General features: G+C 36.9%; 1 protein-coding gene across 4 annotated transcripts in view; it reads right to left on the reverse strand.

The window, feature by feature from the left end:
- LOC126299048 (uncharacterized) overlaps positions 1-15,524 on the reverse strand; it is a 396,802-nt gene that overhangs the window by 19,078 nt on the left and 362,200 nt on the right. For all 4 annotated transcript variants that reach the window (XM_049990700.1, XM_049990701.1, XM_049990703.1 and 1 more), the window contains one exon: positions 14,622-14,766. In XM_049990700.1, coding sequence (XP_049846657.1) covers positions 14,622-14,766 — 145 coding nt within the window. The remainder of the gene's footprint in view (positions 1-14,621; positions 14,767-15,524) is intronic.

Below are 15,524 nucleotides of genomic sequence, written 5' to 3' on the forward strand. Positions count from 1 at the left end.
ACTGAGATACATGAAATTTTGAATGAATTAAAAGAAAATGTGTTTGTGGTTTGATGGCATATGTTTGTGGTTTATTTCTAATCACCATGAAAACCAGAAAACAAGTATTTTTTTAATGTGGTTAACTTCATTTCTTGACAATCGGTGGCCACAATGGAGTGAGTGGTTTCCATCCATCTGCAATTCAATGTTCTCCTAGTATGGCCCATTTTTAATAATAGTCATGCCTGATGGTCTAATGGTGAAGCACATATCTGGAAACTGAAAAGTTGCAGGATCAGATCTTGGCCAGACCACAAAGTATTTCTATCTGCCTTTAACTATCCTTCACCTCTCAATGATGTGAAGATTCACCAGGACTGACAGGTGGTTTGGATTCCACAATAAACTGTACTTCAGCTTTCTCTGGTATGATTACTAGGGTAGGTTAGGGACATGTAAGTTTCTGAAGAGGCATCCAATTGAAAGACTCACACCAAACCTATGAGCCACATGGACTCAGTATTATTGTCACTGATGATTTTGTTGTTGGTTGGTTGGTCGGTCAGTTTAAAGGCAGGGGGAAGGACCAAACTGCTTGGTCATTGGTCCCATATCATTGTTAATGTGATGTTAAACCCTATACTTCCTATCTTTCATCCTAAATGAAGTATAAATGAAGCCATGCTACAAAGAAATAGAAAGGAAGATTAGAGTTTAACATCCCATCAATGATGAAGTTCGATTTCAATGCTTGTTTTAAAAAATTCTTTTTCATGTGTATTCTGATATCACATCTTCTAAGTTCTGAGGACTTTTGCCTTATAGGCCTTTTTTAACCTACAGAAGAGGAAAAGGTCACACAGGAGTTTGGACCTGCTGAGTAAGGTGGGTGCAAAATCTTGGGCATTTCATTTTGGCCATGAACTGCCTAATACTTCATGAAATAGGATCAAGAACATTGTCATTTTGGACGAACCTTCGATCACTACAATGTGGACAATTTTTTTGTTGTATTGGCTCAAGCAGTCATTTTAATATTTGAAGGTACGCACATTAGACAAAAACTAGTCACTCTCAGAAGGTGTTATAATACTACTGGGTAACACAGTGTCTGATCTTGCTAATGGCCTCAAAATGTGAGGAAGAGAGTCCACAAATTTCTTTAGGTATGTCACATCCAACTCAAACCACTCATTCGTGATTAGAACCTGTAGAGCTACAAAATTGTGGGGATGTTGACTGCTAGATTTTACCTGCTGTTTCAAATGGTCCAAGACATTTTCTATGGGATTAACATTGGGTAATTTATATGTCAGTTGAAATTCAATAAGGTGCCTGAGTGTTTATCAAACATACTCATCATGAAGATGTAGAAGAAAAGGCTATCGTTGGTCACCAAGAATGTTCACAGTAACTTGAATAAATGGGCTAAAGTCACATTGTGAAAAACATCTTCAAAAAACCATGGAACTACCTCTGACCTGAACTACATCTGGATCAGAATAAAAAAAGGTGTCTGACAGATGTTTGATTACAGGACAGCAACAATCAGTCAAAAAATGAGCTCAGTCATGCCTTCCATTCACTGTTGTTGTATTTCTCTGCTGTCTCATCAGTTTCTAGTTGCTACAGCCAGCTGTAGATGATACTTGCAACCAGTAATGTAATAATCCTGGTTAATTTTTTTAATGAGTATCATGTGAATGTATTCAGAATGGAATTGCCCAGCTCTTGCTGTCACTGCCATATTGCATGCATAGGCTTAGGTGAACTGACAACATCATCTCTTCCCATACTGAACAGTCAATTACTTTGTTATTTTGATCATAGTATACACTCTCCTCACACTGCAGGTTGAATGCAGTTGGACTATCAGTTCACTTGTCACCTTGCATCATTCAAAAACATCTGCGTCCAGTCAGCTACTATCCAGTTTGTGTGTTGTTTGGCACACTGAAGATAGGCAGCTTTATGAAATGCTTTGAGTGATGGTCTTTTGCCAGGTACCCAACTCTAAATGTCATATTGCATGTAGTTCCCTTCACAAGGTTCCCTTGGAAACTGGTTGAGATGGTTCTGAAGTCAATGACAGCAGCAAAATGTCAGTAGAGTTTGAAACTGGTTGTCATTGTTGAGGTGTGACATTTGTCAGTTATGATCTGTTTATGATCATTAATTTGTACCATATTACATGTCCCTGAATGGTATATCATTCCTTTTTGACTCATTGTACAGTCCAAATAAATACACTAACAGATCTGGCAGCATCATTCATGGTGTGGGAATCATCATGTTACCTCCTTTCTGTCATGTCACCATGGTGATCCATGGAACTGCACCGATTCCATTCAACCAACTGGCACATATACACCACTTCATTGATATAGCTTATGTCAGTAGCGGAGAGTCACTTGATGATCTGGTACCAATTCTGCAGTGCTCCAAAGTGTCGCTCTCTTGGCATGGAGGGTGGGGCAGGAGACGAGGAGTGGGGAAGTTAACTAATATTTTGTACAGTGATCTTATTAATATTGGTTAACTGTGTTGTGGTTCTTAGATACTTTGCTTTCTTAGCCATGCTGGTGAAAACGTCTTCCAAAGGCTTGGATTGTTTTGTATTTATTCAGGTGACAGAGATTGGCTGAAAGAGCTGCAGATCTGGATTTAAATCATAGCTGATCCTGTGCACACTTAATCTTAGAGTGTATTTATTTAATTTCAACAATTACAGTCATGAAGTCATAATTTTAAGGAAACATTTTCAGTAAATTTTATCACTGTAATGGGAAATCCAAAAGAAACTGTTCAAAAGAAACAAAAACATCAATAAAACATAAAATCTCACTACAACCAAGCTGCACTTCTCACGGAAATGTATAGAAATATGCTGGACATTGCATTAATAATGAAAAATTGCCATGATAGGTATTTTTTTTACATGCAAGTAGCACTCTGGGAATCCCAGTTATTATTTACACATGTTTTCTAACTGTTGCATTTAGTAGTGTGACTAGATTTTGGTGTGCAATACTTGGCTATTAGTAAAGTTCATTACTGTTACTGTGAATATTTAGGTTAATTTTCTGCATTTGACATTTTAAATTGGAGCTCAACACTCCATTAAATTGAAGTTATATAATTGGAAATCCAAATGTGCAAATGTAACAGGTTGCTTCTATCATTTAGTATAGTGAGGGGTGTTCAAGAAATGTGAAGATTCAAAACATCTGTGTAGGGTTGTTCAGAGGCTCCATGTGGGGAAAGTGGTACATGTGAAATTTCTCATGATGAACAGGTGTTTCACATGGAGTTGGTTAGCAGTCTCTTCAGATTATTTACAAAAGTTGTCCTTCCATATTCAACACATAGGAGAACTGGAATCATCTGACTTTAAGAGATAATAAGAACTTGAAAATTTGGCATTTCTACAAGTGGAAAAGAGTGTTAACTGGCTATTAAGCATATAGTGCGCAGAAAAACTACACTGTCTGTTCAATAGAACTGCAAATGTACACATCTGTTGCATCTAGACAACTAAGAACTCACATAAATGAATTTTATGCACTACTTCTAAGGGAAAACACTATTTTTTCCAATAGATGCTGCTCCATAATATAATGTGCAATGTAATATAAAGAGCATCTTTTCTGACAACTATTACTAATGATACAGATGATCTACACTACTAGCCATTAAAATTGCTACACCACGTAGATGAAGTGCTACAGACACGAAATTTAACTGACAGGAAAAAGGTGCTGTGATATGCAAATGATTAGCTTTTCAGAGCATTCACACAAGGTTGCTAACATAGGAAAGTTTCCAACCAATTTCTTATACACAAAGAGCAGTTGACCAGCATTGCCTGGTGAAACGTTGTTGTGATGCCACGTGTAAGGAGGAGAAATGTGTACCATCACGTTTCCAACATTGATAAAGGTTGGATTGTAGCCTATCATGATTGCAGTTTATTGTATCGCAATACTGCTGCTCGTGTTGATCAAGATCCAATGCCTGTTAGCAGAATATGGAATCGGTGGGTTCAGGAGGGTAATACAGAATGCTGTGCTGAATCCCAACAGTCTCATATCACTAGCAGTCGAAATGACAGGCATCTTATCCGCATGGCTGTAACGGATCGTGCAGGCACGTTTCAGTCCCTGAGTCAACAGATGGGGACGTTTGCAAGACAACAACCATCTGCACGAACAGTTCGAAATCGTTTTGCAGCAGCATGGACTATTAGCTCAGAGACCATGGCTGTGGTTACCCTTGACTCTGCATCACAGACAGGAGCGCCTGCGATGGTGTACTCAATGATGAACCTGGGTGCACGAATGGCAAAACATCATTTTTCTGTTTACAGCATCATAATGGTTGCATCCGTGTTTGGCGACATGGTGGTGAACGCACATTGGAAGTGTGTATCCATCATCGCCATACTGGCATATCACTGGGCATGATTGCATGGGGTGCCATTGGTTACACGTCTCAGTCACCTCTTGTTCGAACTGCCGGCACTTTCAACAGTGGACATTACATTTCAGACATGTTACGACCCGTGGCTTTACCCTTCATTCGATCCCTGTGAAACCCTACATTTCAGCAGGATGATGCACAACCACGTGTTCCAGATCTTGTACAGGCCTTTCTGGATACAGAAAATGTTCTTCTGCTGCCCTGGCCAGCACAATCTCCAGATCTCTCACCAATTGAAAACGTCTGGTCAATGGTGGCCGAGCAACTGGCTCGTCACAATACGCCAGTCACTACTCTTGATGAACTGTGGTATCGTGTTGAAGCTGCATGGGCAGCTGTACCTGTACACGCCATCCCAGCTCTGTTTGACTCAATGCCCAGGCATATCAAGGCCATTATTATGGCCAGAGGTGGTTGTCCTGGGTACTGATATCTCAGGATCTATGCACCCAAATTGCGTGATAATGTAATCACATGTCAGTTCTAGTATAATATATTTGTCCATCTGCATTTCTTCTTGGTGTAATAATTTTAATGGCCAGTAGTGTATTTGTGTGCTCATGTCGCACATGAAATCAGAATGATTTAATGATATTTTGAGGAAATCATTTACATACTATAAATTGCTACTGAAAGTAATACAACATGAGAAAGGTCATATTCATTGTCATGATATTGCTTCAGTAAGTAAGAATAATATCATTCCTGGGAGTCATTCAACTTCTCTACAGTCAAAAAATAGGAAAGTTTGTGTACTCTGTGGTTCAACGTCTCATTGTCAGCAAGGTATTAGAGATGGAACACCAGTTCATTTGTACAAGGACGTGAGAGGGACTTAGCCAAGTGTTTGTCAAAGAAAGCACCTCTGCCTTCATTTTAAGTGACAAAAATAAATCCGTATGTTGAGATAGGGATTTCTTGACTACAATTCAAGTGGCTATATACTGTACTATATTACTTGAATGTTGTTCTCTATGGAAATGAAATATAACATTATCCATAATAGAATTTGTCAGTTGAATTGATGTTTCAATGGTTATATGTAAGTTTATGAGGTTGTTAATGGCATTTGTCATATGCATGACACATATTATGAAGTTACTACACAACCATTCAGAATTATTACTTCTGTGTTTGAATTTTTGTTTCTGAATATAATGTTTTTGGTTAGCATAGAAATGTATGAAGTTATCAGGAGCATGATTCAAGTGTATTCAACCCAAACTGGACTCAAATTTAGAAGGAGTAAGCTTCAAATTATTGTCTGTCTATTCAGATTTATGTTTTCCTGAACTACTTCTTGTAAATGCCAGAATGGTTTTCTGTAAAGTGTAAAGACTACAGTCCTCCCCATGTCATTCTCCAGCTGAGACATTAAACTATAACTAAGCAACAATCAAGCAACATGGCATAATTTTTAAGCCAATAGACTTATATTGGAGAGGGATTAAATCCTTGTATCACACCCTGATTCAGTTTCTTCCTAGTTTTTTTTAGACATGGCTTAATTTGAAATATGGTCCCTTTATAAATGAATGGCTTAGACCCTCATACAACCTTCTTCAAATGAACAAGTGTTCCATTTATAGTTACCTCACTTGCAATTTAATATTCTTCTACTACCTCATTGTCCCCTACCATGTCTAGGAGCTCTTCTTTTCTGCAATGACTACTCTCATCATTGACAGTAAACTCAAACTATTTGGCATATTATATATGAGCAAGTACGGCTGCTGACTGCAGTAGCTTTCTTAGGAGGTCAGTGGGCATTCACTTTCTTATTTGTATGAGGGCAAGGTAAAAGGTTCTTGGCCTGCCAGTGAGAGATTTTTTTAAAATCAAAAATCATGCACTTATTGTTTTGTCCCCTTGTTCAAGATTTCCACAATGTGTTGATTACATCCCTGAAGTGTGATTTTTTAAGTTCTCAATAAACCCATTTATGTCTACTCTAACTTCTTCCCGTGACTCAAAATATTTTCCCATGCCAATTTCTTTTTAGGTCTGGGAGTACTATAAGCACACCAGAAGATGTTACACCAGTTTTTAAGCAAGTCAGCTATTGCCAACATTACATCCTGAACCACCAGAATTGGCCCACCTACCACACTAGCAATGAGAGGGCTGATGTTTGTCACTTGGAGTTTGCTACTAATGTTGCACTTGCATGTGAGGCATTTTGTTTTGCTCTTTCTTTATCCCTCATACCTCTAACAATGGACATCTCATGGCACAATCTTAATTGGTAGACATCAGAAGATGCCAAATGTTGTCAACATGGTGGATGTTCCAACCAGTTCATACTCAGATCTCTATCATTTCCCCTTTGCCAACAACTTTCAGGCCATTTGCAATGTCATGATTTTTTCTGGAACGTTTCAGACTTCTTCACATATATTTTGTAATGCAATTGGCCCAGAAGAAGTTTTAAGTATTAACCAGTCATTGTTTTACTCTTTGAAAGGTAATCATGGCCAACCCTTTGCACCAGAGAAATTTACTTCACCTATTTTGGTGTAAGGCAACATCATTATGCCACTGATTTGCTTACAGTTTTGTTTCTCATTTAATATGGTAGATCAAGCTTTCATCTACAGTAACAAATCAGGGCATAATATCACTGAAAAATTCATTTTCATATTTGCTTTTGGTCAGTATTCTGCAAATGTGACACATTTACTGCACAAAACCTTTTCATTATAAATACCTTTTGTGTGCAGTCTATTTATACACTGTCCCTAATTTAAAAATGTTTCTGTTGTTTCCAGAATTCAAAACAAATTATTTGATTATGATATATTTTTCAGGTTATTCACTTAAATGAAACTCACAATGTATGGACATTTTAAATTGTTGTATGAGGAAAACTATTTTCTACATTAAGTTGACACTTTAGTTATATTACTATGCAATATTTACCAACATATTTTCATTGTAATCATAATTACTTCTCTTGACCTGCAAGCTGGGTGTGATTCTATGTGAGTCTCTTCAACATTGTCCAGTCATGTTAATGTGACCATCTGTCAAAAGCCTGAATAACAACCTTATGCAAGGCAGACCACTGCAAACATACACAAAAAGAGTCACGGAGACTCTCAAAAGCACAAACAGGGATGTGGAGCCATGCCACTCCAGTACCATGGCCACCTGTGCTTGGTTTCTCAGCTGATAATCCATGGTGCAAACAACCCAGTCAAGGTGGTCCCACAGATTCTCAGTTTGCTTTAAATCTGGGGAGTTTGGTGTTGTGCCCAGGGGAGTTTGGTAAACTCATCCTGGTGTTCTTCAAACCACACATGTACACTGTGAGCTGTGTGAAATGTTACAACGTCCTGTTCATAGATGCGAATGCGCTGAGGAAGAACAAACTGCATGTAGGGGTGGCCATGGTCTCCAAGGATAGATGCATACTCGTGTTGATCCACTGATCCACTGTGCCTTTCAGGATGATGACATCACTGAGGCAATGCCGTGAAAATAATTACCAGGCTATAATGTTCCTTCCCAGTTGGAGAGTATTGGCTTCAGACATTTCACACCGTAGACACCAACAACCATCTGTCCAATGTAGCATAAAACATGAGTCATCTGAAAAGGCCACCTGTTGCCACTCAGTGGATGTCCAATTACAGTACTGGCATGCAAATTCCAGCCTTTGTCACTGATGAACAGCAGTCAGCATGGGTGTGTGAATCAGGTGCCTGGTGCTAGTCCCATTCACATTAGCTGAATGGTTGTTCAGCAGACACAATAGCCCCTTGGTTCATCAGGGTAGTCAGTTGCACAACAGTTGCATGTGTATTTACCCATACACATTTCCACAGTCTTTGTTCACCCTTGTCATCTATGCCCCATGGTACATCACAGTTGCCTCATTACCAGTTTTGGATAGCACAAGTTTGCCATGCATGGGATATTTTAACCATGGCTGCATGCGAACAGTGTACAAACAGCCATTTTGGAAATTATTCCACCCTTCATCCAAAAGCCAATGATAATGCCCTTTTTGACATGAGGTAAATTGCTACATTTCCGCATTATGACAATGACTGCACTGTTTTTCACATTCCTCTGGCACACATTTTATACCCTCTACAGTTAGTGCTGCCACCTGCCATCTGTGAGTAGTTATTGCATGATGATGTTAAACATAGAGAGTGGTCACATTAATGTGAGTATATGTTGTATTATGCTTAGTTAATACACAATTTATGTTCTTGTTCATACATTCTTCAAAAGCTTCCACAGCGCAAAACATTTAGAAACTAAAAAATTTTGTGTAGAGCAACATATGGAAGCATGTGCCACTGAACTAAAACTAAATGATGGCACTTTCATAATTGTAACAGTGTATAGGTCCCCCTCAGGTAATTTCCAGCTATTTCTAGAAAACTTGGATGCTTTGTTGTGCTATCTGTCAGACAGGGGGAAGCAAATTATCATTTATGGGGATTTCAATGTTGATTCCCTGAAAGAGTGTGATAGGAAGAATGACCTTGTAGTATTACTCAGTTCTTTCAATTTGAGCTCCGTCATTGATTTTCCTACTCGGATAACAAAGAACAGCAGGACATTGATAGATAACTTTTTTATAGACCACGATAAGTTTAAGGACATAAATGCTTATCCTGTTGAGAATGGTCTTTCAGATCATAGTGCACAGCTAGTTACAGTACATGGCATAGCTCCATGCAGTATATCAAATCAGAATTTCAAAGCAGTGCGTTCAATTAACAATATAAATACTGCAAACTTTAGGGAAAGACTAAAGGAGCTAGACTGGGATGAAGTGTATATGGAACCCGATGCAAACTTGAAATATAACTTATTTCACGATACATTTTTAAGGGTATTTGAAAATTGTTTTCCCAAGAAAACAGTGAAACATAATTCCAAGAAAACATATAAAAAACCTTGGCTAACTAAAGGAATAAGAATATCTTGCAACCGTAAAAGAGAACTGTATCTAACAGCAAGAGGGAGTACTGACCCCGAAATTGTTCAATATTATAAAAACTATTGTGCGGTACTAAGAAAAGTTATTAAAAAGTCCAGAAGCATGTGTATCATGTCTGAGATCAGTAACTCTGATAATAAAATTAAAGCAATTTGGAATATTATTGAAAGGGAAACAGGGCAACCAAGAGCACAGGAAGACTTTAGTGCCATAAAACTGAATGACAAGTGTACTAACAAACAATCTGAAATTGGAAATATTTTCAATAATCATTTTTTAAATGTTGTGGAGAAAGTAGGATCTAGATCTTCACTAGAAGAGGCAAGGCTTCTAATAGAAGAGGCCATACCTGTGCAGTTTGAAACAACTGTATTTCCACAAACCTCTCCCTCTGAAATCAGTAAAATAATAAACTCACTGAAAAGTAAAAGCTCTTACGGAATTGATGGCATTTCCAGCAAGATACTTAAAGCTTGTTCCCCACAGATAAGTAGGATTCTCAGCCACGTATGTAATACCTCTTTGGAGCAGGGTGTTTTCCCCGATAGACTGAAATATGCCATTGTAAAACCATTGCATAAAAAGGGGGATATGTCGGATGTCAACAACTATCGCCCAATCTCTCTTCTGACAGCTCTATCAAAAATTTTTGAGAAAGTAATGTATTCAAGAGTAGCCTCCCATATATGTAAAAATAAACTACTAACAAAATGTCAGTGTGGTTTTCAGAAAGGCTTTTCAACAGAAAATACTATATACGCTTTCACTGATCAAATATTAAATGCTCTGAATAACCGGACATCACCCATTGGTATTTTTTGTGATCTCTCAAAGGCCTTTGACTGTGTAAATCATGGAATTCTTTTAGATAAGCTAAATCATTATGGTTTGAGGGGGGCAGTGCACAAATGGTTTAATTCATACTTAACTGGAAGAATGCAGAAATTTGAAATAAGTGGTTCATGTAATGTTAATACAACAGCTGATTCCTCAAACTGGGGGGCTATCAAGCACGGGGTCCCACAGGGTTCGGTCTTAGGTCCTTTACTGTTCTTGATATACATTAATGACTTACCATTCCATATTGATGAGGATGCAAAGTTAGTTCTTTTTGCTGAAGATACAAGTATAGTAATAACATCCAAAAACCAAGAACTAAGTGATGTAATTGTAAATGATGTTTTTCACAAAATTATTAAGTGGTTCTCAGCAAATGGACTCTCTTTAAATTTTGATAAAACACAGTATATACAGTTCCTTACAGTAAATGGCACAACTCCAGTAATAAATATAGACTTTGAACAGAAGTCTGTAGCTAAGGTAGAATTTTCAAAATGTTTAGGTGTGTCCATTGATGAGAGGTTAAACTGGAAGCAACACATTGATGGTCTGCTGAAACGTCTGAGTTCGGCTACGTATGCTATTAGCGTTATTGCAAATTTTGGTGATAAGAATCTCAGTAAATTAGCTTACTATGCCTACTTTCATTCACTGCTTTCGTATGGTATCATATTCTGGGGTAATTCATCGTTGAGTAGAAAAGTATTCATTGCTCAAAAACGTATAATCAGAATAATTACTGGAGCTCACCTACGGTCATCTTACAGACATCTATTTAAGGATCTAGGGATCCTCACAGTAACCTCACAGTGTATATATTCACTTATGAAATTTGTTGTTAATAATCCAGCCCAGTTCAAAAGTAATAGCAGTGTGCATAGCTATAACACCAGGAGAAAGGATGATCTTCACTATGCAGGGTTAAATCTGACTTTGGCACAGAAGGGGGTAAATTATGCTGCCACAAAAGTCTTTGGTCACCTACCAAACAGCATCGAAAGCCTGACAGATAGTCAACCAACATTTAGAAATAAATTAAAAGAATTTCTAGATGACAACTCCTTCTACTCATTGGCTGAATTTTTAGATATAAATTAAGGGAGGGAAAAAAACTAACTTAAGCATTAGTGTCATGCAATATTTTGCGTAATGTAATATCTTGTACAGACATCTTTCATTATCCTGACACGTTCCACATCATTACTAAGTGTCGTATTCATGACCTATGGAACAAGTATTAATCTAATCTAATCTATGCCAATTTATAAATATAATTTTGAGGTCCTTGAAGATCTTTTTGTCTTTTCAGGTGCATTTTGATAAAAGCGTACCCAAGGAGACGTACATAGAACCACTATTGTCATATGAACATACCACTACAGTCATTCTACTTCAAGGATTTACAGTAGTGTTCTTTATGGTCATAGTTGTTATTGGATATCTTCAAAGAGTGGAAGTGCTATTGTTGCCTTGAGATTACTCTTTGGTGGCCTAGTAATTTTTGATTATATCCAAACATCACTGTAGGTAGAAAATATGCTGTGCATAAGCAATACTGCAATATATAACATGCTAGATGGGGGAATATGGTAAAATTTGTACTTTGTTTCCATTCTTTTAGTGTATGGTATATCTAAAACTACAATGCTACCTAAGTTCTGGAATTTCTCTCTCTCTCTCTCTCTCTCTCTCTCTCTCTCTCTCTCTCTCTCTCTCTTCTCTCTCTCTGTTCATTCTCAATTTCAGAACAGACTGTTGGTAAATTTTGGCTAATCTCTAAACCCATTGTATTGGTTTTTCTGATTTTGAGACCCATCCCAATAAGTTCTTCATGTCAGATTTAATTTAGCTAGCCCTTCAGCTTCTGTCACACCCTATACCACTATATCATAGATAAAGTGTATTCTGTCAGCACATGTGAAGTAAAGACCACGTCATGATTAGTTTTGTGACTTGATAACACAATATTTCACAATGAAGAGTATTCCCAAGCATCAACATTAGTACTGGACATGCCAGATTTCGTAAATATTGTTTGAATCACTAACCAATGCAATAAAAGATAGTTTTCTACATTAGGAGCTGAACTGAGCAGATACCTCATTGGAATACATCAATCTGAATATAAAGGGTTTATTTGATGGTTTTTCTACCAGAACTTGTGTTGTGTGAAAACATAGCATTTCAAAACATTGTCACATAAATACTTATTGAACACATTTTTAGTATGACATTTTACAATACAGCATTAAAAAATTTACACATCAGCGGTTGAAAGTGTTACAGAATCACTAAATTCAAAAATATGGATGGATGTATGACCTCCCACAGTGTTTTACTCCCTCAGTTGGTGCATGTATCTTGACTGTAGAAGTTAAAATTTTGTTTGAGTTAAACTTGGAAAGTTTGGAGTGAAACAAGTGAGAAGCACAAACTTTGAGTAATTCAAAGGGATGTGCACAAAAAAAATCTTGGTAGTATACTGTCTTCAAATACAGCGAGTTGAGTTCTATTTTCCAGTGGCTGTATAATTTTAACTTCTCACAGATGTTCAGATCTCTTGTGAAAGCAGTTTTTTCTAGAAGGAGATGGAGTGTTTTTAAAGCTCCCATTTTCAATATGTTAAGCAGTCTTTAATCTGTCGATGTATCCACAATGTCCTTTGGAATTTTCTCTGCGCATCTTCTGCAATCATTATTAAAATTAATGCAGCTTCATATGTATTGATTTACAGAAGTCAAATCTGAGTAGTTGGAATTCTGGGTATAACTGACAATTTAGTTGGTGTTGCAGCTCACATTGATGAACATCCACCAAGTGACGATATTTGAGCACTCACAAAAGTTATTGGAAATCATGTGAATAACATCTGCTATCATGTATTGTGTGAAGATAGCTAAAGGGATTAGGTATTGGAAATTTTTGACAGCTTTTAATACTTCATACATTATGGAATGATGATAAACAACTTATAAGTTAGACCTGAGACTGAGTTTCAGATGTATCTGATCTTCTGTTCCTTAACTATTATCATAGCAAAATTGTTTCTTTCTTCAAATTATTCCAATATGTGCTTACATGATACTTTCACAATGTTCAGAAAGGTAGTTACAAGTAATTTATTTGTCTCCCAGTTCTTCTCATGATGCACTGTTTTCAGAAAAACATGTTCAACAATTTACCAATTAGGACTAACGTTGTGTTAGTGCAGATTCAATAGATTTTCTTAACCTGCCCACATGAATTGACTCATATACTTTAGAGGAAGTGAAATCAAAGTAACAACTCTGTCAGTGCATATTTTTCCTATAACCCTTTTTGAAGAGAGGGATGATGATGCATTACTTGTAGTCTCTGATTGTTATATTTACTTTCCAAACCTTGTTGAGTATTCTGTACTACAACTCCTGACCAGTCTCATCAAGTGCTTTGATTTTTTCTACACTGAAATTATCTGATCCACTACCTTATTGTTTTACACTTTATATACTGCTGTCTTCACTTGTAATCAGGACAAACAATTTGTATTTACATTGCCAAAATAGTGCACTCCAACAATCAAAGAAGTATTGCTCTCCCCAATACCTATCCCTTGTTCAAGCTATGCGAAAAGGTCATTATAAAAATAACAGAGGATCAGCTGAAAATTAATGGATGATAATGGCCTGCTGAAATGATTTTAGCCATAACTGATCAGGAGAGGATCAAAATGTACTTAGAAGTTGAAAGACGAGCCCCAGAGTTACAAACATAATGAAAATACATCTTCAGTGTTATTGATTACAACTTTGGGACAGACCAGCATCATGTGGTGACTGGTCATATTTTCAGCAAATAACATTAAGATTTTTTTAGATGGTGGGATATGCATGGCCATAGTACAAGATGTTGACCAAATGTCTTAGTAGGTTTTTACCACTCCCAAAAATTCAGAAATGACCTATTCAACTCAGGAAACTTTGTAATAGCTCTGTGTCTCATATAAGATAGGAAATTAATGCATGAAACCATTAGAGTATAACACACAATTTCTTTTATAAACTAAATAAATTATTTTTCAGAAATTAACTTACACCATTTATAACCATTAATAAAAGAAATTCCAACAGTTTAGTAATTAACTGAAGCATGATGTGATTAATTTCAATTCCAAATTAATTTAATGTATTTAAATACTTTGTTTGTTGCTACAAAAATTCAAAAGCAGTAATTTCATTTTTTGGTAAAGACCTGCAACTCAATTACTTTTACGTAGTATTTCAGTCCAAATTATTTTCAGTATTTATTGGATATTGTGTGAGTGTGTGAGGGGTGGGGGGAGGGGGAATGAGAAAATTGTGTATGTGCAGATTATATTTACCTGAGAAGCTGATAGACCAGCATACAAGAAAAAATACATATTAGAATTCCAATAACAGATAATCCAAATAAAGCTCGCAAGCATGAGTAGAGTGCTCCATGGATGACATCACAGTCTGGTGTTGAGTTGAAAACATACCGTAAACCTGCATGAAAGGAAAAATTGATTTCTAATTAATTTTTTCAATAAAACTACTACTCAAACATTTCTATCACTCACCAACATTGCTTAGTTCTTAGGAAATTTAATTTTAATTTTTTAATGAATAAAAAAATGCCAAAAGTCATTCAAAAACTCATGTAGGCTCATTAAGACTTTGTTGTTTCCCACATTGAAGCAGTTTTGTTAGCAGGATATGTGTCTGTGTATGTGCGGATGGATATGTGTGTGTGTGTGTGTGTGTGTGTGTGTGTGTGTGTGTGTGTGTGTGTGTGCGCGAGTGTACACCTGTCCTTTTTTTCCCCTAAGGGAAGTCTTTCCACTCCCGGGATTGGAATGACTCCTTACCCTCTCCCTTAAAACCCACATCCTTTCATTTTTCCCTCTCCTTCCTTCCTTCCTGACGAAGCAACTGCCAGTTGCAAAAGCTCGTAATTCTGTGTGTGTGTTTGTGTGTTTTGTTCATGTGCCTGTCTGCCGGCGCTTTCCCGCTTGGTAAGTCTTGGAATCTTTGTTTTTAATATATTTTTCCCATGTTGAAGTTTCTTTCTGTTTTATATATATATATATATATATATATATATATATATATATATATATATAGGCAAAATGCTTAGATCTCAAGAAGTATCAGAGTGACTATGGTTGAAAATCAGAGGTTTCCAAGTGAAGAAACGGTTAGAGGAAACAAGATCAAGCCCTAAATCAGTAGAAACATTACCCAGGACTCTGAACACAGTGAGA

This window comes from Schistocerca gregaria, chromosome X, assembly GCF_023897955.1.
Source record: "Schistocerca gregaria isolate iqSchGreg1 chromosome X, iqSchGreg1.2, whole genome shotgun sequence".
NCBI lineage: Eukaryota > Metazoa > Arthropoda > Insecta > Orthoptera > Acrididae > Schistocerca > Schistocerca gregaria.